Genomic DNA, 22,544 nt, shown 5'->3' on the forward strand with positions numbered 1-22,544 from the left:
CCTCTGCCTCGGTTTCCAAACGGTGCCGAAGACGGTCAGGACAGCCTAAGGCAAGCTTCGTGGCCAAGACGGCCGCCGCTGCTACCTACCTACCTAGCCTCGAACACACGCACAACAGACATGCAGGGGAGACGACACGCACACAGCTGGACACGCAGGCGATGGGCCTACACATGGACGCACAGGTGGGCACACAGGTGGACGCACAGATGGACGCATGGGTTCGACACATGGCTGGGCAACCGGCGCTGCCACACCCAAACCCAACCTCGTCCCAGCTCCTAGTGCGTGTGTCAAAGATCCCAAGGTGCACCGTCCCGCATCCCGCCTTTGTGGCATTGGCGCGGCAAGTCCACCAACATCCACAACATCCACATGCCTATGCCCGAGATGCAGTAGTCGGCCCGGGCTGCGAGATCAGCGAATCGAGCCAGCAGGGCGGGCGGCAGATCCAGGAGCGATGCACAACAGGATGGCCTGCGCTTGCAGCCCCCCAGTCTCTCCAGTCTCTCCCCATGTACTAGCACCCATAGCCCCGGGGGTCGCTAGCCCCGTCATGTCTCATGGGAACGCATCATGGGGAACAATGACCGCAATTCCAAGCCCCCAGCCGTCGCACGCCGGTGCCATACTAGGGAGCCCCCGATGCCGTGCCGGCCATATCAAGTCCCACTTCGCCGGCTACCATGTTCTCCACTCACGGCGCTGACGACGTTCTCCGTTCCACTAGTCTCTCACCAAGAGAATTGACACTCGCTCTTCTTCTCTCCATACCCTGGGCACCTACATACAGTACCGCTCAGGGAGCCGGCAGGCCAGTCATCAGGAGAGTGACAGCGGGGGCCATCTGCAGTAGCCATGCTGCCGTGGACAAGCAAAGACAATGAAGAAGCGGGTGACCGCCAAAAGGTACACAACTCTTCAGGTTGGTCTCAGACAGGTATGATTCGACGCGTGGCCTACTGTCTCCATCACAAATCTGATATTGGGCTAGTGTTCGACAAAATAGACATTATAATTCGTTCGGCGGCAGCGGCGCCTGATGTATATGTGACAAAGGAAACATTACCCAGCTCAGGGGGGGGGGGCTCATGTGGATGATTATATCTCTATGTCGCGGCATTGCCTTTTCGTCCGTGGGCTTCTTGACGGATAGCTCCTGACCCATATTCCCAGTCTATTTTCCCTCTCTTGCTCCCAAAACCGATCCGTTATCCGAAACCCAAAGTATACTGAACAGTCGAAAAGAAGATTGCCGCCATGACCAAGGAACGCCGAGTCGTCCGAAACCCGTTCGTCATCGAGAGCTCGGTCCGATCGACGTATTATCATTAAGAGACCGCTGCAGAGGTCGCCGTCAGCAGTGCCCGGATATATATGACGTGAAAGAACCGAGGTTGAGAGGGGATGATTACCTGACTGGCACAGCGTGTCACAGAGCGAAGAAAAAAAAAATAGGGAAAGCAGTCGACGGGGGAAAGAAGGAAAGAAAGAAAGAACGGTTTCAACAGCCAATGAACCCATTATTTGGGCTTTGGCGGCTGAGGACAGCTGGGCTTGATAATGCCAGTGGTGTCGTACGGTCCGCGCATCTTGGCTTTGAGGAAAAAAGGATGGAGAAATGCAGAAAAGAAAGGATAGTAGATGCGGTGTTGTGGCGGCGAGACAGAACTGCACAACAGGCGTCCGGATGCTCGGAAAACGGAAGGAGAGGCCGATATGAGGACGATTGCTCGACAAGCACCGTTTTTCTTTTTCTTTTGGATTTTTCGTTCTTGTTGGATGAAGGATCGAAAAAGTGGACGGAGTTGCGGGAACCGTCTGATATTTTAAGCTGTTCCCACACCGACCCGGTGAGAGCCTTCTTTTGAGAGCTCGCCGCCTGTTCGATGGGGTCTCGCGTGGCTTTCTTGCTGGTCGGGCTTGTTTTTGCTATGATTACGGCTTCCGATTTTGCGGTCTACCCATGGCGGTCAGTCAACCCCCCTGATGTATTTTGTTCGCCCCTGCAGGAATTTCCATTTACCCTTGTGTGATCGACAGGGGTGGCTGTCTGTGTTCTCTTCTGTTCCTTCTTTTTCTGATGTTCTTTTTCTCTTGTCCCTTCTAGCGTCTGCTTTGTGTCGGCGAGAGGCGGACGAGGGAGGTGTGTGTGTGTGAGACTGGGAAGGCCTTTTGAGGGCGCTAACACGCGGTACGCGAGACGAGTGAAGAGACAACGGAGGCGTCTGATGAAGAGCTGATGGAAGAGGACGAGCCTTGTCGGAAAGGGGCAAGGTCTCTGTTTTACCGATCCTAGGACGACGTGACTACCGAGTACCGAGAAGATGAGTACGACAGAGAAGGGCGTGGTTGTTTGGGTGTTGAGCGAACCCAAAGGTTTTAGGGTTGGCCCAGTGCTCCTCCAAACTTGGGCGACGCGGACTAGGCAGTGGGGGTGGGAAGTTTTGGGAATTAGGCGGAAGAAGGGGTCTTTGCAGGTGCAAGGGTGAGGTGAGCTGGGGCAGGCATGGATGCAGGACAACCCTTGGCCATTCTAGAAGCGCTGCTGGACCTTTCGCGTTGGGTTGCGGGAGAACCACGTTGGGCTGGGACAGCAGGCAAAAAGACTGTGGAGCAGGAGTCAAGCGGCATGGCGGTTGTCTCAAACTGGCGGGCGGAGGCCTTGCTTGCAAACACATCACTTCCCGGCACGGCATTCCAGAAACGATTGACTGGCTTCCAGACGATTTTCAGAGCTGCTCAGGGGGGGGGGTTAAACTGACACGTCCACAAGCGCATATCACACACGCACACACACGCGCGCGCGCATACACACACTCACACACTCACACACACACGCACATACAATGAGAAGCCCACATACAAAGTACGATTACGGGGCAGGCCTGCAGTACACACCCTCGCCCATAATGCGCATGGAGACCACGGCTAGCTTCCCTTGCCTCGTTTGGAACCCGTCGAGGGACGAGACCAGAGAGAGAGGAAAAAGGCGAGTTTTGATGACGTGCACGGCCCGGATCCCGAAGAGCCTCAACCCCTGTTGTCGTTGTCCGCTTCCCCGCCCCCTTTTCGGGAGTTAGCCGGGTGAGAAAGAGGCAGCAAGAGGCGACGTTTCATCGACTCTGGGAACTGTTGTTGTGCCAGCAGGCAATGACGGCGTAGGTGGGGAGATGGAGGGGACGGGGGTCTCTCGAATCCTACTGAACAAAGCCGCTGTTTTCTAGCTCAGGAACGGGCCCCGAAGAATGGGGGTTGTCATCCAAGAACGACGTTCCGGGGCTTGTTCGACGCGAGTTTCCACGGCCCTGACGGAGCACCGTCCCTTGTACGGCACAGTTCCCCTGTACGTACGAGTACATACAGTCGGCTTGGACCTATGCTCCTCACTGAGTCCGTTCTCCATACGAGTACAAGTCCGTACTCCGTGGTGTGGGAAGCAGGCCATGTCTGCATCATCACGTATGTATTGTCATACTTGTACTACTGCTACAGTACCTTCCAGGCAATACTACTCAGTACAGCGCAGGACACCCCATCCTTCCCCTCCCCTATCCTACAATCAAGAAGCACTGCTGCTGCTACTGCTACCATTGTGGGTCGGCCATGACTTTCAGACGGTGGCACTAACGATTACCGTACTGGCGTGAATCTCCGGGAGAACGAGAAAAATTCCCCGAGCCTCGAGTCTCTCTCTCTACTTGTGACGGTGGCTGCAGCTTCCACGTACATTCCTCCCCTTCTCTTCTCCCCCCTCGCGCTGCCGCCCTCTGGCCTTGCGATGAGATACTGGAAGGCTCGACAACTCGGTGAGTGAGACTCTGTGCCACAGACAGGGAGATGTCATTGGGGGGGGAGGGGGGTGGTGCGAGGGGAGCCGCTGATAAGCTAACACTAGTACTCCGTAGTTGGAGAAGACATCTCGGAGGCCCATCATCTGGTGGCAAGATGAGCGGGCCTTTGACGGAGAGAGAGCGCCTTGCTTACACGTCGAACAACGCACTCCTCCTAACAAGTGGTTCGTCGTGGATGGGGCAGGAAAACGAGGCAACGACATCCAAGCGATTCCCCAGAGCCCACTCCTGGAATGAGCCCACAGCCTTCTGGTTCGATACTCAGCTGGATCTTGGCAGAGCTACAGGAACAGCACAACACAGCATGGCATGGCATGGCATGGCAGATGCAAGCTGTAGAGGCATCCATGCCCGGATGGCCCCCCTTGCCTGACGTCGAACGGGGCCGGGGGACGACTCAGCTGCTGGCACGTTTACTTCAACAGGCATAAGCGTCCTCTCTTGGGTATCCGTTGGTCCTCTTTGAGAGATGGCGCGCCGGACAGAGGATCACGAGGGAGCTTACGAAGGCCTCATATGTACATACACGTATCGTATGTGCATGTAAGAAAGCCACATGGAGCGCCGTCGTCCCGCTCCATGGCAGTGGTGGGGCCGTTCCGATCCTCCCATAGCTCCGGCACGATGGGGTCCGTGATGATACTACTAGGTTTGGACCAGAGTCTCAGCCGCTCGGGCAGATTTGCCTTCTGCGACCTACCGTTGGGTTCTACCGTTTCCGACCCATGATGGGGATGCGAGAGAGACTCGGCAAGCTTTGTTTGGTCTGGCGACATGGGACAACTCATCAGGGACTGCATGGTTGCTTCTATCTCACCGCAAGGCGGACGATACCATTGGTGTGCCTCGACTTCTGGCGTGAGCGAGGGTCGTGTTGTTGCTGGTGTCGTGGCGTTGCATCTATCCATGTCTTTTTCTGGAGAGCAATCCTTCCATGTGATGGACCTCTTTAACCGTTCAAGCAGTCACGACGGGTTCAGACTGGCCCGGGCAGGACGAGAGGGGCATCTGGACCGGCATGACTGGTGAAACGAAAATGGTTGGTGGTGGTGGTGTTGTTGTAGTGATGGTGGACGACGATGACCACGACACCCACGACGACAGCGATGGCCCAGACGACGATGGGATTGGAGAGCTGGATGAAACACCCCCCCCCTGGAGCCAGGCACGCAGGCAGCAGCCAGGGTCAATGAAAGCAAACGAGCCAAAAACAAGGCGGCAAAGCAGGCAAAGCAGGCAGCACGAGCAAGACAAGCAAGCATTGACCCGACCTCGCCTTCTTTTCGTTTTCTGACCGCCTTGAGATGGAAGGTTGACGCCATGCGCCATAAACAGCTCATGCATGGACGATTTGCTGCGGAGCCCATCTGTTGACCGCCACAAGGGCGTCCAGATGATTAATGAAAACGGTGAAGTCCGGAGGGGAGGGAATACGTGGCATGAGCCGAACTCGAGTTTTGCCTTGTTATTTGTGCAGCAGGGAGGCCGCGTGTGTATGTGTGCGTGCGTGCGTCTGATATGCGCGCCTGCGTGCTGGTGTTGGCATCGGCATCATGTCGTGTCGTGTCGTGTCGCTACGGCAAGGGAGAGAGACACGAGAGTCAACACCGTCACAGACGTCTACGCGACTGAGCCTCATCATTCGCCGTGCATACTGAGCGACAGCTCAGAAACAGTGGGTGTTGTCAAAAGGGTGGGAAGTGACCAAGATAACAATGGCCTATGCCTGGAAAGGAGTGATGATACGACAACATACGCATACAGCAGATGTTGTATGTAAGTGCAGATTGTGTATGAGAGGTGCTTGCTGGAGAGGTCGGCGAGACTACGTCAAAGTGGCATCATTCCTTGTGAGGAATATTCTTCCTTTCCGTCGTCTGTTGTACTTTTTGCCCTCATGAAGAAGAAGGGCAGTCGGAAGGTAAAGTGAAGAAGAAGGAGGAGAGGAGGAGCAGAAGAAGAGAAGAAAAAGAAGGAGAAAGGAGAAAGAAGAAAGAAGGGAATTGAAACAGAATGGATGGCGAGAGAAGAAAAAAGTGAGATGGTGAAGCAAGAGGAGGATGGTTTGTGGGCGGCAAATTCTCTTCGAGAGGCGGTGTCGACTGTGCGCACACAAGTCCTTTTGCTAAATTTTCTTCTCTTTTTTTTTTCCCTCTCTTAACCTCTCCCTTTCCCCCTCGATTTGTGTCACCGACAACTCCAAAGCTTTTCAACCACCGAAGCAAGGGAGGGTGAGAGGGTGCAGGGCGCCCTACTCTTTTTTTTCCCGGCCTGTCCTGGTTATCGGGCCAGCATGCGGTGCAGCCGGACTGTACGCGCACTGTCTCGGCTCTCTGGAACGCGGGTTGCACCAAGGCATCGGACGGCTTGGCCTCAGCTCTCAAGGTTGTCTCGCAGGCACCGAGTGAAACCAGCACAGTGTCTCTGGAGACGCGCCTCAAGACACACGGTAAGACACACCACTACTATGTATGTACTACCACCTTGCTGCATGGTGCTAGTTCGGCCGAGAAGCATTGGCACTAGGTATGTACCTTATGTATATGACTAATGGAAGCAGGGGTAATGGCCATGGCTGGCATTCGGGTGCTAAGTAATACTACGGAATAATACAGCCTGGTTGGAAAAAAACAGGCCCAGCACGCCCAGATACAGTACTACTACAACCTACCAGCGGCAGAACTCGCACCGATCGAGGCACGGCAGAATCTCCCCTGCTCCTGGGCATATCCGAATCTCAGCTCGGGGAAAGAGAGAGAGAGAAAAAGAAGAAGCGAGCGGGAGAGAGGAGAAGAGAGCGAGGCAGACGGAGGCGGTGGCACACTCGTAATTGTTCGGTACGGAGTGCCTATCAGGAGCGTACGCAACGCAAGGGCCTGCTGCCCTGTGCTGGTCTCTATGTGCCTTCCACTACAGTGCCTTCATTCGTAGGCTGATATTTTCCAAAGCAAAGCGAGCAGGAAAGCATGCATTTCCGCCCGATCGAGCAGTCAATGGAGGACGAGCATCTCGCGCAAAGCCGGGGCGGCAACTCTGGCCAAGCAGCGGCGCCGGAGGATGGCTCTGCTCCCGGCGGCGTGTATTTTTCCCTCGATGATGTCTTTGGGCCCGAGACTGAGGCAGAGCCGGGGTCCGGCGACGGCGTTGCTGCGGCCGCTTCGTCTCTCGATGGCCCCGAAAACTCTCTTCACCCATCCGATATGCGGCGGCTGGAGACTGAGCACACCACCGCCGGATACCGGGAAGGCATCTCGGCGGCAAAAGAGCGGACCATCCAGGCTGGCTTCGACGAGGGCTTCAGCCTTGGCGCCGCGATAGGGCTGGCGGCAGGGCAGCTGCTTGGCATACTAGAAGGCATCGAGGATGCTCTCAGAAACACGTCCTCGGACCGGGCTGGTCACGACGAGAACGAAGAAGCCAAGGCGGCATCGAAGCTGTTGGCAGAGGCGCGGGAAGAGCTGAGCGTGCCCAAGATCTTCAGCTCCGATTACTGGGCCCCTGACGGCAACTGGACCTACGACGTCAACCCTGAAGCCAACCAAGACGATGAGGTGCTGTTTGCTGATGTGGCAAGGGCGCATCCCCTCATCAGGAAGTGGACCGACATTGTTGACGAGCGGGTCAAGTCATGGAAGATTGATCGGTCTGTGCTCGATGGCGAGGCTGTCGAGAATGGGGATGGTCGAGTGGAAGCTGCAGCAGCGGACGACGCGACCACCGGAGCTCCCGGCATCGCTGGCACAATCACACTTCCGCCGCCTGCATCCAGACAGCGTCTGGAATGGTGATGATATGGGGCTCACCCACATACAGACACGACGCGCCTGTCTGCTTTGCCCGACCGAGGACCCTGCTTTGTTCTGCCGTACTTTTCGAAGCTCTGCTCCTCGTCACGGAGTATGTAGCTTTGACTTTGCGTTGCCGCAAATGCCATGGACTTCCCCGACAAAACTTGATGAGGCAACATGGCTTTCCGTCATTGCGCTCTGCCAGTTTCCGTGTGCGACGTTTTATCCATCTTTAAACAGCAATTCCCAGAAAAGACGTCGCAGCGGTCGTTAGTCTGGTCGGACGAGCCACATCGGAGGCTCGTTGAAGACGGGAGGCAAAAGAAGGGAAGATATTCAAAACTCGATGAGAGTTACGCTGTGGTGTCGTGCTGGATGACTTTTCAAGATACATTCAGCGCAGCGAAGATGGAAACCCATACAGAGAGCGTGAGGAGCACAAAGTCGGAGCATAGGTCGGGGCATCCGATAGAGAGTGGTATTACCGACTGGGCCCCCTGGCTCGGTGTCTTTTTTTGGATCGAGATCACAATTCCCCTGAACAGGGACACTTGTCATGTGCATTTCATGCCCGCTATCGAAATTTACAGGGAGATGTTGCTCAAAGAGCCAAGAGAATGCACATCTGATACGAGCTGTTTCCTGCCGCCGAACAAGGTGAAGCACGAGGTGATGTGAAAGGGATCGAGAACCATTGTACATACATACATACTGCTGTATCCCGGACGGATTGGTATGACTCTTGCGCACGTTGCATTGCCAAATCCCCAATTGCATGTAGGACGTTACCATGTGTTTCTGGAGGAGCACGGAGAGAGATTAGACCTACGAGTACGTATGGATGCCTCTGGTTGAGGCAGGCTCTGCTTCTCATGATACCTTACTATGTGTATCTTCTTCGTTGCTACAGCTTCATTCCCCCCCCCCCTGGCTACCCTCTCGGGTCTGCAGCCAAACGGCGATAACGGATTGGCTTAATCGAGAAGCCCGCCATGACAGGCCGGCAATATCACGGAACCAATTTGGCCACCGGCAGTCAAGATGCCGGCAGGGTCTGGCTGCTGAGGCCTCTGTCTGATTATTCCTTGTTCATCCTTTCGCTTCTTTTCCCCAGACTGTGCGATACTATTTCCAGCATAGCTGGGCAGGCGATGGCCGCCTTTGCATTGGGACCCAGCTTGGCATTCATGTGGCATTCGTACTAATTGTACAAGCAGTGGCCGGTAGGGGAGCGGAAATGAAACAGCTTCTGGGGATAAGGGGGGGCTGCCAACCCGCCGTGGCCAGCTCACCTCCGGCTGCCATGCCCACAAATTTTATTGGGATTCGTTGTTCTGGGTAGAGGGGGGAGTCGGGGGCAACGGCGGCGAAGACGAAGAGGAGGATGAGAGGCAAAACAGTGGTCGTATACTGACAGGGTTGTTAACGGAACACAAAGTAACCCGCCAGAGTGTCGGCGTCACAACATCACAACAGCCACTGGACATCAGACGAGGCCCTTCGTCTCACAGCCGCATATGCCGTGCCCTGTTGCCACTGCCGCCTCGAACAAGCTTATTGACGAGGTTTTGGGGGGGCTCTTCAGCGGCTGTGGCCAAAAGCCGAGCAGGACGTTGGCGTGTGTGAAGATCGCCTACCGGCCTCCACAATTCATCAGACTCAAGGGGCTCCATCGACCGACGACCGGGGTCCCGGAAACCAGGGGTGGTCCTTGACTCGAGCTACACAGGTCCGTTCAACTTGGACATTCATCCAACAGTTGATTCGACCACTGAAGCCATGAACCACTCGATGCCGAGTCCACTGAAGGGCGAGGGATGTGCTTCGCAGTGCCAACCGTGTACTAGTATGCCTGTTCGACACCTCGCTGTGATCTCTTTGGAACCTGGACGACATGGGCATCAACAGGAAGCGAGCAACTGTTCTCCCCCCCACTCATCTCTCCAAGAGAGGAAAAAGACGTCCATAAAGGGGGGAATGAGGCAAGGGAGCATAGACCCTGATATCGCTAAAGCAGGTGTTGGAAAGTGTGATGTGCGGTGCTTCTTCAAGCGAGGCTCTCTCTCCTGCCGCTAGCGCAGGAACAAAGAACCCATCCGATCTACTCCCATGGCCGTCGCCTCATGCAAGGGCCCAAAGGCTTGTTTCGTTCTGCATCGTGGACCATTGTCTCTCTCTCCCCCCTGGGGCGCGGTGGTCTGAGACTCTATGTGACCACGATGAGAGCATCTGATTGAATGAATGCCACGAAGAGAGAGAAAGAGAGAGAGGTAGAGAGAAAAAAGAGAAAGGCAAGAGATGAGCTAGTGTCACTTTGAGACTGCGAATGACACAACATGGCCACACGACATGATAACGACAACTGGGTGTTCCCACGACCTCGACCATGCCGTGCTCCGCTCAGGTACGGAGCCCTGCATCAGGATCGACCACTTCTGATGCCGCTGCTGTTACTGCATTCTGCCATCACCACCGGTAGTGTTATTACTACTACCGGCATGCGCGCATGTACATACGAGCACACACTTGGGTAGCCCGTCTCTGATCTTCGCTTGCTACTAGGAGGGATGCAACGTTCTCGCCCCCCCTCCTTCGGTGTAACTACCGCTGTCTCTGTGGCCAATTTCCTGGTGAGCCAGCCCCTTCTCCAAGCCTGCCCGCAATAACGGGGATGTCAAACGAGGACCCAGGGGAGGGGCCGAGACTGTGCCTTGTTGTGGGAGAGCGAAGCGGAGGATGCGGAGAGGGGTGGATGAGAGAGACCAAGGACAGGCGCGTCTGATAGTCCTGATGAGGCAGACATTTGGAGGGCTACTTAAGACCATCATCTCGCCTCCTTGATGCCGAGCCTTTCTCTTGACTCTGCTCCCCTCAGCAAGCCTCGTTTGCATCTTCCACCCCTCCGCTCTTTGTTCTTCGACGCACCCCTTTGGGCTCTTTTGACCCGTCCACTCACTCAAAGCATTCATTTTCCATCACCATGAAGTCTATTCTTCTTGCTGCCACGGCCGCCACGGCTGTTGCCGGTACCAGTCTTCTTGAGCTGGGCCTCAACGTCGACATGTTCAACACCATCGACCTCGGTGCCGACCTCAAGCTTCACCTGCCCCAGGGCCTCCAGCTGCCGGCCGCTGCGGCGGAGAAGCCCTCTGCCAACCCTCCCCCCGGCCACGTCAACGTCTGGCACCCCAGCCACCACGGCGTCGTGATTGACCAGTGCGACGACGAGGACAGCGATGGCTGGCACTGGGTTCACCCTTGCGGCGACAGCTGCAAGCCCGAGCAGCCCGAGCAGGTCTGGACCACCAGCACGGTCAGCGTCACCTCGATGCACACCGTCATCAGCTGCGCTCCCACCGTCACCAACTGCCCTGCCAACGGCAAGCAGACCACCACCGTCGTCGTCCCCGAGACCGTCACCATCTGCCCCGTCGAGGCTGCCAAGACCAGGACCGCCAACCAGACGCCGGCCCCGTCCTCGGCCGGCTACCCCTCGGCCGCCTCCTCGCCGGCCAACTCTCCCGTCCCGACCAACACCGCCGTCGTCACCCTGAGCACGCAGACGCTCCCTGCTACCGGCCCTGCCGGCGGCCCCTCGGGCTACCCGGTCCCTGGCAGCTCCGCTCCCGCTCTCACTGCCCCCCCTGCCGTCCCCAGCGGCCCCGCGTCGGCTCCCCTCGCCTCCTCCGTCCCGGCCTACCCCGTGCCCGGCAACAGCTCGGCCCCGGCCTACCCCACCTCCGCCTACTCTCCTCCCGCTCAGTCTTCGCCTGCCGGCTCCCCCTCTGCCCCCGCTGCTCCGGCCTACAGCGCCCCTGCTGCTCCTCCCGCCCCGGCTAGCCCTGCTGGAGGCTGCAGCGGCGCCTACTGCCCTCCTCCCCCTGCCGGCACTGCTCCCAGCGCCGCTCCTCTCCCTACCGGCAACGGCACCGTTCCCCTGCCCAACGGCGCCGTCAGCCGCACCCAGGGCGCCGGCATGGCTCTCTTCGCGGGTGCCGTTGCCGCCCTGTTCCTGTAAGGCCAAGATGAAGTGTGCAAAGAGGTGAAAGCTGGGGTGAGAAGCCGTATCAGCAGTTGTATGTAATGCTCCAGGGGGGGTGGAAGGGAGAAGACAAGAGTAGAGGACTGCACATACCTTGATGAGTTTATGGGACGTCTGGTTGGGGACAACACGCCCACCGCTTTTTCCTTTTTGTCAATTGAGTACAGTAACTTAATCTTCGAATCTTGTCGCAAAGGGGTTACGCTGGCGTGCAAGGAGGCTGGATACACGCTCGAATAAGCGATGGCTGTTCGTGGGCTGCCGAGGTACACGAGGCGGGTGTTTGATAATTTGTTGTGATTGAATTGATTGTTTTTCTTGAAAAATAACTCTTGACCATTATTTTGTGTAATTGTGCGCATCGTGCAGTATAAGCGGCGCATGGGGTATCTGAAATTCAAGAATGCCTTCTCTCTTCCCCCTCTTGGAAAATCCTGTCGTGAAAATGATGAGCCGCACACTGCATCCAGCCTTGCAAGACTCCTGGATGCTCGTAGAAATTTTTATACCAGTGCTTTCGGATCTGAGCGCCGTGCTTGCCATATGGAAACCCTGAGCGCCGCGCTGTTCTTGGGGAGCATTGGATGAAGCTGCTATGATTCTCTTCTGGCCGCAAACTGCTCCAACATCTTAGCCACGTCCTCGACGTGCCCTTGGCTCTCTCCGAGCTGTCTCGTAGTCTCCCAGTCCCTCCCCTCTGCCCCAAACACCATAAACTTGACCACTCTGCCATCGTCGTCCATGACCAGGCGGCCGTTTCGCTCGTCGGCCCACGTGAGCCGTATCTGCTTCGCCTCGGTATCCGCAATGCTCACGTCGACGATGGCGTTGGGAGGTAATGAGCCGTCGGCGGCCATCAGGCTCTGGCTGCTGTGCGCTCCCAGGCTCCGCCGCAGATCCGCCGACACCCCCAGCCTGTTGTGGTACCTCATGATCTCCCTCCTTAAAGACTTGACGAATCGCTCGAGATCTTGTTTGGGCGGCGATGGCAGTGTGTCCCCTTCACCTTGGTCTTCTGTCTGTTGTTTCGGTGCGGGCAGGTGTCTCGCTGCCAAGCCTGGTAGCGGAATGGCCGGCGGAACGGTATGGCGATGGATGCGCAGGAACTTGGCGTTGCCGGGATACGGCCGGTTGAGCATCACGTAGTAGGGCTGCAGGAACTGGCCGCGCGTCATAATCTCAAAGCGCAGGCCGAGGACGTGTCCGCCATCGACGGCGCTGGGGTCGGGATCGCGGACCTTGAAGGCGGTGACGGAGGCGGCGATGCGGTAGAGGCACTGCTGGTTGTAGGCCTCTTGCTGCTTGGAGCGCTCGAGGAGGCGCTGCTCGTCGCGCACGACGGACTTTCGGGGCTTGCGGGGGCGCAGGGCGGCCGATTTGGGGGAGGGCTGGGGGTTTAGGGAGGAGAGGAGGGTTTCTTGGATCGAGGGCGACGAGAGGATGGTGGAGCATTCGATTTTGAGGATTTTGCGCAGATGAGCGACTATAGAGACGGCGTAGGTGAGATTTGTTAGCTTGCGGGTGCACGTGTTGCGATGTGATGCCATGCGATTTTATGCGATGCGATGCGCAACTGCTTCTTGACGCGCGAGCGTGGTTGGGCGTATATGAGACTGGAGACTTGCCTTGTTGCTTGAGAGATGCAATCTCCTCGTCGAGAGGGTCGACCTGCAGCTCATCCAGCATGGGGTCCATCTCTAGTACGCGACAGCAGGACTACATGAGGTGGCGCGCCGAAGTGTGTCTCGTTCGGTGGCGAGCGTTGCTTTTCCAGTCTGGTGTTGATGTTGATGTTCTGTTGATGTTGTTGGTCGCACAATGGCAACGACTTGGCACCAATGATGCAGCTCAGCAGAGACCCTGGCCGATAAGATAAGACGGCCCGGAAGCACCTAGCCTGTCATGCGATGAGCCGAGCCGAGGACAGTCCCAAAAGGGACGGGAGCAGTGAACCTGGAAAAGAACGGGCATCCTTATGTGCCCCTGGCAGCTCGCTGCCCCGCCCTGTGAGCGCTGTAACACAAGCAGTCCACAGCCTGGATGCGAGCACTGGAGCGCCAGCCGTTGGTAGGTGTCTTTGCGCTCCAGGGCTGCCTGAAGCCGCGGCCAATGATTGGGCGTCGCAGCGCTGGATCCTGCACTGCATCTCGATGCTCCTTCAGCCCCCGTCTCATCCATTCAGTGTCGATCGAGTCTGCTGCAGCCTGTGCTTTTGTATCCGTTCCCTCGCAGATCCGTCTCTTGTCACTGAATAGGTAGGTAATACCTACCGAGAGTGCCTCGAGAGAAAAGGTGATAATAGAGGTACAGACAGTACCAGCAGGCACTGAGCAGACTGCTTCTTGCGAATCTTGTAGGGTGGGCAGATGATATCTCATCATGGGTACTACGATAGTAGATGGTGTCTAGGATTTCCGGGGAAGAGAATTCCATCCAATATCCATCCAACTCGCTTGACAGCAGACGCTAGTGCCGGTTCCTGGCTACATGTACTTAAAAAAAAGGCACTTCTTTCGGGGTTCTTTTGCGACGAGATTCCCTCCGCTGGCTCGATCCCACTTTGGCCTTGTTGGTTATTACAAAGTGGCAAGGCAAGGCTTGCCTCCATCTTTTGTAAGCCGAACCGACCAAAAATACACGCCCTTGAGGCCACGGTAGCTTCCACACCAAACCTCAGCACAAAGGAAAAACAACAACAACAATCAGATATTTTGATAATTCTTTCGTGACTGCTGCCTGGATGCATTAGGCAGCTTGTTCGTCCCATTCGTTCTCGTTGTCCGGCGCCGACTGTTTCTGGCGGCTTCACCTTCCTTCTCTCTTCACTCCGCAGCTGTTCGAGTGCCAGGGTCTATTTTGTCGTCGCCCTTCATCCACTTCCACGCTACACGCCCGCTTCACCGTATTCCCGACTTTCACGACCGCCGTTCCTTTGAGCAACCCGAGTCTCGCCTGCGCTGTTTTACGTTACCGTCTCTTCTACTACCCTCGATAAAAGCGGCAGCTTAGCAAGCCTCTCCCCCTCGCTACCTCTCTCGTGCGCCCTCAGAACCTGCCGACGATCCGAGACGAGACGCGCACGACGCTCCAAATCGCGCGACGGACTCTGCCTGATTCTTGCGCCGTGCCGGCTCGAAGCGAATCTACATCGTGCTATATGGGTGCCCGTGCAAGACGAGCTCAATCGCCTTCGTCAAAGCCTTCCCCTACCCTCTCGCTCAAGCGGGAGGCGAACGGCAACGGCAAGATGAGCAACGGCGTTGAGATGCGGCGCAAGACCGCCACCCACCACGATTCAGACAGCATCGCGGCCAACCACATCTCCCGCGAGTCCTTCTCCCTAGACGACCCCGTTCCCAAGTCGCCGGCGACCACCGACGTCGGCTTCTTCCAGCTGCCCGCGCAGGACCAGAGGAGCTTTCTGCTGCTCGTCCTGCTCTACTTCCTGCAGGGCATCCCCATGGGCCTGGCCATGGGATCGGTGCCTTTCCTGCTCAAGAACCACATGTCATATGGCGAAATCGGCACATTCAGCCTCGCCTCGTATCCATACTCGCTCAAGCTCTTCTGGAGCCCCTTTGTCGACGCGGTATGGAGCTCCAAGATTGGCCGGCGGAAAACGTGGATCGTGCCCATCCAGTTTCTGTCCGGCTTCGGCATGCTCTGGCTGGGGTCCAACGTGGAGGAGATGATGGAAAAGATTGGCAAGCCCGAGGGCCCTACCGTCTGGTCGTTTATGCTCTGGTGGTTCTTCCTGGTGCTCATGTGCGCGACGCAAGACATTGCCGTCGACGGCTGGGCCCTCACGCTGCTGACGCCAGGCAACGTGTCGTACGCCTCGACGGCGCAGACGGTGGGCCTGACGGCGGGCCACTTCATGTCCTACACCGTCTTCCTCGCGCTCAACGCCTCCGACTTTGCCAACAAGTGGGTTCGGACGACGCCCTCCGACGACGGTCTCGTCTCGCTCGGCGGCTACCTGACCTTCTGGGGCTGGACCTACATCATTGTCACCATTGGGCTGGGCCTGCTCAAGCGCGAGGAGAAGTCGCAGAACGAGGATGGCGTCTGGGACGTCTACCGCATCATGTGGGGGATTCTCAAGCTGCGCAACGTGCAGACCATCATCATCGTGCACCTCATTGCCAAGATTGGCTTCCAGGCCAACGACGGCGTGACAAATCTCAAGCTGCTCGACAAGGGCTTCGGCAAGGACAACATGGCGCTCACGGTGCTGATTGATTTCCCCTTTGAGATTGGAGTCGGATACTACGCCGGCATGTGGTCGCAAAAGTACACGCCGATGCGGCTGTGGTGCTGGGGCTTCGCGGGCCGTCTGCTGGCTGCGCTGATTGCCCAGGTCACGGTGGCCATGTTCCCTGCGGAAGGCGTGACGACGTGGTATCTCCTTGTCGTCATTGGCGAGCATGTGTTTTCGACGTTTACCAACACAATCATGTTTGTGGCCATCTCGGCTTTCCACGCCAAGGTCTCGGATCCCGTCATTGGAGGCACTTATATGACGCTGCTCGCAACGTGAGTCCCCCCATCTCCTTTGCAACGTCTTATTGGATCAGTCTGAACACTTACTGACAAATCTTTCATGTATAGCGTCTCTAACCTTGGAGGCACATTCCCTCGCTACTTCGTCTTGAAGCTGGTAGACTCCTTTACTGTCGCGACATGCCACCCCGGCTCTAAAAGCACGAGCAATCTGAAGGGCCCCCTTGTCACGGAGCCCTTCTCGTGCGCCATTCAGGGCGAAAAAGAGCGGTGCTTGAACGGCGGTGGCACCTGCGAGATGATCCGCGACGGATACTACACTGTCAACATCCTCTGCGTCCTGTTTGGCGTGGCGACATTTGTCTGGTACATCAAACCCAAGGTGCTGCATCTGCAGAGCCTGCCACTGAGAGCGTGGAGGTTGGCGGGGAGCGGCAGCAGCAAATAAGAGGCATTGTGTTTGAGTGGGCACTAGGTATAGAAGCCGCTGAATGACCATATATGTATATAGATATTTAATGTCTTTCATCATGTTGACTTGGCTCCTCTTGAATTACATCTACGCGTAACATGCATGGCGAAAGTACCTAATGATGAATCGCAAAGCACGTCGTAGGGGACAGTGTAGACAGATATTGTAAACTGTATACGGAGCCAAAGGCCGGTTGCGGCGCCGGCTCGGGGTCTCGGCTCTCGGCCCATGGCAATCCTTTTGCCGGAGCCGGCAGCATTGTCTCGGTCCAACTGTCACCGCAGTGCCTTGCAAGGGACATTCCGGGGCGTCTGTACAGCGTTTACAGTAGTATCGTCAAAGACGCTTAGATAGGTAGGTGGCAGACGATGTGCTGTTGGTGGGAGCAGACATGAGCCGCAGATCTGGGGCCACTGTTGATGCTCGTCAACTGCTTCATCTGTCACCTTTCGGACCTATCATTGGCACGACAAGAGAGGCTTCCCCTTGTGTAACACAATTGGCTCAAGTCTGATTCGGCCATGTCATGATGGGAGCTGCTTCGTACTTGTGAGCACACCTGAGGTATATGAGACGCCGCGATGCGAGTTGCTTATGGGATTTCTTTTCTCCTTCGCCCTTCAATGATAATACCTCTTCACTCACCATACAGCATAACGTCGGTATTAGATCTTTCTGTCGATGTTCTATCCGCCCATTCGCAGATAATAAAGCACCTTCCATTGTATGTACTACCTGTCTTCCGCTAGTCGCACTTTCCCACTCCGGAGTTGACCATCTCCCTTATCAGATAACCCCGCCATACCTCACCTCTAACAACACAGGGAACGTCCTCCCACCTTATTCGGACCTCCAAATCCGTCAACTTCAGTTACTACTCCAACAACAACAACAACAACAACAACAACAACAACAACAACAACAACAACAACAACAACAACAACAACAACAACAGCAGCAGCAGCAACTCAACACCAGACTCGACATCATGTCTGCGTCAGAGTCCCTCCAGGCTGAGGACGCCTATTTCGCCTCCAATGCCCCTCCTAAGCAGCTGGCCGCCCATACGGCATTAGCCGAGGCTTTCATCTCGCAACATGCTGCGGCCAACCGGCGGGTGGTTCTTGTCACCTCTGGAGGAACGACTGTGCCCCTGGAAAAGAACACTGTGAGATTCATTGATGTATGTGAAGCCTCGTTGCTCGCCTCTCCTCAAGCCTCGTCCCTTGCCGTGTTCTACTTCTTCATCGATTGGGATGATGTCGTCAAGCGGAATTGTGCTAAGGTAACATCACCACCAACCTAGAACTTCTCTGCCGGGACCCGTGGTGCTACCAGCGCCGAGTACTTCCTCTCAGCTGGATACGCCGTCATCTTCCTCCACCGCCAGTTCAGCCTTCTCCCTTACTCGCGCCATTACTCCCACTCCACCGACTGTCTCCTCGACCTCCTCGAAGAGGATTCCGACGGCCGTGTCGCTGTTAGGCCCAGCGATTCGGACAGGATTCTCGACGTACTACGCAAGTACCAGAGCGCCCGACGCAACAACATGCTGCTCCTGCTGCCCTTTGTCACCATTGGCGACTACCTACACGAGCTCCGCGCCGTCGCCCGGCTTATGGCGCCGCTTGGCTCCAGCGGCCTGCTCTACCTGGCAGCTGCAGTGTCCGATTTCTTTGTCCCGCCGGAGCGCCTCTCCGAGCACAAGATCCAGTCCACAAACATCGTGGAGAAGCTCTACCCCCAGGACGCGCCGTCCCCGTCGCCACAAATAGAAGACGAAGAGACGTTTGACAACTTCGATGCCTCCCCTCGCGTGCCGCGCTCCAAGCGCCTCATTATAGATCTCGACCCCGTCCCCAAGTTCCTCAAGAGCCTTGTCGAAGGCTGGGCTCCCTTAGGCATGATTGTCAGCTTCAAGCTTGAGACGGATCCTCGCATCCTCGTCCACAAGGCACGTTACAGCCTTGAGCGCTACCAGCATCACCTCGTTATCGGCAACCTGCTTTCCACGCGCAAATGGGAGGTCGTCTTCGTTGCCCCGAACCGTGAGGACCAGTGGCTCCGTGTCGCCCGACATGGCGGCTGGGGCGATGCCGAGGGGCGGCCGCTTCGACCGGACGAGGTGCCAGAGGGAGATCCAGAACAAGAGATTGAAGCTCTGATCATACCAGCTGTGGCAAAGCTTCACGATGATCACATTGCCAAATCAAGCAGCGCTGAGAGAAAATAAACCCAAGAGTGGTCATCTTTCCCACGAAGGCCAATCACATTACCAGAATGCATCTCTAGCAGCAGAAAAAGCACTGACAGAAACAGTAGGGACGAGATTTTCCTTGGCATTGTCAAAGAGAAGGAAAGCTTGCGCTTGAGGCCTTGGACCTAAATGATACCACTCAGCATCGCGGGCTAGAGTTCAAAGGAGCAGCAACCACAGGGCGTTCCATTACGTGTCATTTTGATTTGCTTTGCACCAATTTCGGCTACCAATGTACGGCCTAAATAACACACATGCAAGACGGCATGCTAAAGAAAAAAAAGAAAAGCAAAATACCTCGAGACAAGATGCGATACCAATGCGAACATGAACTTTTCCCTTCGTTACGTGAAGAAGACATTTTTCCTCTTCCCTCATCATGAAGAACCAAAACGCCATCGCCGAACCTCGTGGATATCTATCAATGATCCTTGGACATGATAACCGCTTTCCATCCTGAACAGAAGAACGACAATAATCGACGGGAGCAAATGGAAAGAAAGGACAGGAGACTGTGCTTGCTCGTTGTTTCTGCAGGAGATGAAAATGATTCCTCTCAAACCAATCAATACCTGGCACGCCAGTTCTTCCAACCCAGCTGCCACGTCTTGGCGAGAACGAGGAAGAACGCTGATCCGACGTAGATGCAGCTAGTGAAGATGATGAGCCCCGTGTAAGAGCCGCCGTTGGCTTGCACGATGCTGCCGGCAATGGGAATGCCAATGAGGCATGCAAACGACACGACTGTGTACGTGGTGGCATAGTAGCGGCCGTACTCCTGCGTCTTACACATGCGGCCGATGCATACGGGCGCAATGGCAATGCTATTGCCGCTCCCGAAGCCAAAGAGCAAGGAGAAGACGATGATGCCCGCCTTTGTGTGGCCCAAAGGCAGCCAAATACACAGGCAAGAGGCTAGAGAGAGGGCCACCGAGAAGAGGCACACGTTGAAGGCTCCAACGACGTCGGCATAGTATCCGGGGAGTGCTCGGCCAATGACGGAGCCGGCGTTCATGATCGGCAGGAGGTGGTAGGCAAACGTGGTGCCAAAGCCCTGGTCTTGAGCATAGGTGGCGATGTAGGTCAATGGAATGAAGAGCGAGAACTCCAAGAGGAAGATGCTCAGTGTCGTCAGGAGGAAGGGGATCTGCCGGAAGATGCGAAAGTCGGGGTGGGCCTTTGCGTTTTGGGCCGGGGGCAGACGGGATCGAACGAGGCTGATGCCCACGAGTCCGCACACGAGGCAGATCAAGGCGAGCACCCGAGTGGCCCAGCCGTAGCCGATGCGATCGAACAAGGCGGTGAGCATGAGGGGGAAGACTATGCCTCCAATGCCTCCAGCTGTCGACGCAAGCCCAGTGGCGAAGCCTCGTCTGGCCTTGAACCAGTGGCCTACCGCGGCGATGCATGGGGTAAAGGTGAGAGAGGTGCCCAAGCCGCCGAGGATGCCAAAGGAGAGGATGAACTGATACAGCTCTGAGAGTGGATGGTCAGCCTTCGTCACGATCAAAGGGGCTAACGTCATGAACAAGAGGAGATGAACACAAGGGGCTGAACACAAGAGGCTGAACAACAACAAACGAGAGTAGAGACGAGAAGTGAACGGGATGGAACGTGACTCGGTTGTTGGGGTGAAAGCCAAAGCAGCGGAATACTGGAACAAAGCCATACCTGTACAAAAGCTCATGCCAACCAGGGCGCCAACGGTACACGCGCACCCAGCGATGAGCAACCACCTTGGACCGTACTTGTCAAAGACAGGGCCGATATAGACGCCTCCGAAAAAGGCTAGAAAGGTGTAGATGGAAAAGATCCAGCCGACGGTGCCCTCGCTGTGGCCCTCGAGCTGGTGACTGAGCGTATAGGCTTGGAAGACGGCGATGCTGTTCATCAGGCCCATGGAGGCGATCATGGCGAACCAGGAGCCCGCCACGACAAGCCATGCCTGGAGCCCGCCTTCTGGATAGGTCTCTTGATACGATGCCGTTGATCTCATCGTCTGTTGTCGTTCCAGATCTTGGCCGGATTGTTGTTGACGATGCTCTTCCGTCGTGGCAACCTTTTCAGGGGCGCCAACTGATTCCTTTTCGTCTGACGACGATCCAAAGCTGTTCATCTCTGGCTCGTGCTCGGGCTCTTGCTCGTACTCGGCCTCATCGTGGATCGCTCTCGAGTTGACCTGGAGGGCGTCCATTTTTTCCCGGGGTTTCTTGCTTGGTTGCCCACTCTAGGAGTTGTTGTCGAGGTTACGCTGTGCTTGATTCCAGCTTTATAGATTCAGAGAGATGTCATCAACGATCAACAACAACAGCTTGGTTGATGGAGAGAAAGCGTCGACAGGTTTATCCAAGTTGTCGATGGTGACCAAAAGGGGATGAAGAAGAGGACAAAATGAAGTTGAAGAGGATGGGAATCGAAGGGGCCAAAAGAAGCTTCGTGAAGTGTCTTGTCAAAGATGAACAGAGCCACTCACGAGAAAGGACGAAGAAGAGAGGTCGATCCAGTGAAGCAAGGTCTTGGCTTTTTGACGCTGCAAGTTGTCAAGCCGGCGCCCTATATGGATGCTAATCGTTTATATCCGCCGTCGGCGTGGGGCGACAGACCGTTTGTCGGAGTGGAACCCAGGCACCAGGTCGAGGAGCTTCGCGCGCCGAGGACTCATGGCGCAAAGGCCGTGTGTAGGTAATGGAAACTCGCCATTTGCTGCTTCGCCAGTTCCACCGCCGGCCTTCCCCCCTAGTCACTGAGGCGGGACCTTGCCCATTCTGACAGGGCAGGGTTTTCCCACTGTCGTCTCTCAACTGGATTCTACAGTACTACAACGGTCCACTAGGTACTTGGTTATTGCCGGTCGAAGTCGAGCTTTTACCACATGTTACTGGATCGACTTTTGTTAGCCGGAATGACAACAGTATATACTGGAGTATGATGAGATCAATCATCACGAAAATGGCGAATCTCAGGCTTCGCTTCCTAACAGGCCGGAGCACAGTCTGATCTATCAGCAACAACCACAACTACCCGAACCTCGCGCCTCTCGCCATGCAAAAACACAATGCTTCAATTAAGTATCTCGGCAATCACTGGGCTAGTCTCCATGACCCCAAACAAAGAGGACGAGACCCGCCCAAGCTACCGCCTGCCGAGGGAGCCCGAGAGGCGCTGCCAGGTTATAGCTGAGATTAGTGGCTTCTGGGTGGTTTTCTCGTGCGGGAGACGGAGCACTCCGGGCTGCTCCACCTATCGGAAGTCTCCAGTGTGGAGGATGGAATGGGGGCGAAGAAGAAACAAAGATCCTTCGATGGAGCTTTTCGTATATTTTGTACGTCAGAAGATGGCACGAGGCTGGAATTTGCGGTCGTTGAGGGGATACACAGCTCCAGGTGGAAGAAGGATGAGAGTGAGGATGGAGAGGCTACCGCAGATGGGGTCTGTGGCTTCTTCAGCCTTTCTTTCCCTGCATACTTTTCTCCCCTTCTGGTCCACCAGGGAAGACGACAGTCGGGTACGAAGAGCGCCTGAGAAAGGTTATGCACCTGCGTGACATTGGAATGCCATCATCCGACAGGCCCTTCCGTCCCATCGACATGGTCCGCTAACCCATACAGGATCCAACCCTACCAAATCC

General features: G+C 56.0%; 6 protein-coding genes across 6 annotated transcripts; 4 read left to right on the top strand and 2 right to left on the bottom strand.

The window, feature by feature from the left end:
- Positions 1-6,820: 6,820 nt before the first annotated feature.
- Positions 6,821-7,642, top strand: TRIREDRAFT_106023 (uncharacterized protein; the record flags this gene model as incomplete). The annotated part of the gene is made up of 1 exon (XM_006964096.1): positions 6,821-7,642. One exon carries the CDS (start codon positions 6,821-6,823, stop codon positions 7,640-7,642), a length of 822 nt encoding a protein of 273 aa, XP_006964158.1.
- A 2,980-nt stretch (positions 7,643-10,622) lies between these two features.
- TRIREDRAFT_106024 (uncharacterized protein) lies at positions 10,623-11,660 on the top strand (the record flags this gene model as incomplete). The annotated part of the gene is made up of 1 exon (XM_006964097.1): positions 10,623-11,660. The coding sequence occupies one exon, from the start codon at positions 10,623-10,625 to the stop codon at positions 11,658-11,660; it is 1,038 nt and encodes a 345-aa protein (XP_006964159.1).
- A 638-nt stretch (positions 11,661-12,298) lies between these two features.
- Positions 12,299-13,165, bottom strand: TRIREDRAFT_41546 (uncharacterized protein; the record flags this gene model as incomplete). The annotated part of the gene is made up of 1 exon (XM_006963987.1): positions 12,299-13,165. A coding segment is annotated over one exon (867 nt), but the record flags the coding sequence as incomplete, so codon positions are not given.
- Positions 13,166-14,389: 1,224 nt separating this feature from the next.
- TRIREDRAFT_121206 (uncharacterized protein) lies at positions 14,390-16,652 on the top strand. Its single transcript, XM_006964098.1, has 2 exons — positions 14,390-16,220; positions 16,296-16,652. Exons 1-2 carry the CDS (start codon positions 14,842-14,844, stop codon positions 16,633-16,635), a joined length of 1,719 nt encoding a protein of 572 aa, XP_006964160.1. The 5' UTR covers positions 14,390-14,841; the 3' UTR covers positions 16,636-16,652.
- A 995-nt stretch (positions 16,653-17,647) lies between these two features.
- TRIREDRAFT_3350 (uncharacterized protein) lies at positions 17,648-18,892 on the top strand (the record flags this gene model as incomplete). Its single annotated transcript, XM_006963950.1, has 2 exons — positions 17,648-17,842; positions 17,966-18,892. 2 exons carry the CDS (start codon positions 17,648-17,650, stop codon positions 18,890-18,892), a joined length of 1,122 nt encoding a protein of 373 aa, XP_006964012.1.
- A 589-nt stretch (positions 18,893-19,481) lies between these two features.
- TRIREDRAFT_106029 (uncharacterized protein) lies at positions 19,482-21,110 on the bottom strand (the record flags this gene model as incomplete). Its single annotated transcript, XM_006964249.1, has 2 exons — positions 19,482-20,392; positions 20,588-21,110. The coding sequence occupies 2 exons, from the start codon at positions 21,108-21,110 to the stop codon at positions 19,482-19,484; spliced, it is 1,434 nt and encodes a 477-aa protein (XP_006964311.1).
- Positions 21,111-22,544: the final 1,434 nt, after the last annotated feature.

Source organism: Trichoderma reesei, assembly GCF_000167675.1.
Source record: "Trichoderma reesei QM6a unplaced genomic scaffold TRIREscaffold_6, whole genome shotgun sequence".
Taxonomy (NCBI): domain Eukaryota; kingdom Fungi; phylum Ascomycota; class Sordariomycetes; order Hypocreales; family Hypocreaceae; genus Trichoderma; species Trichoderma reesei.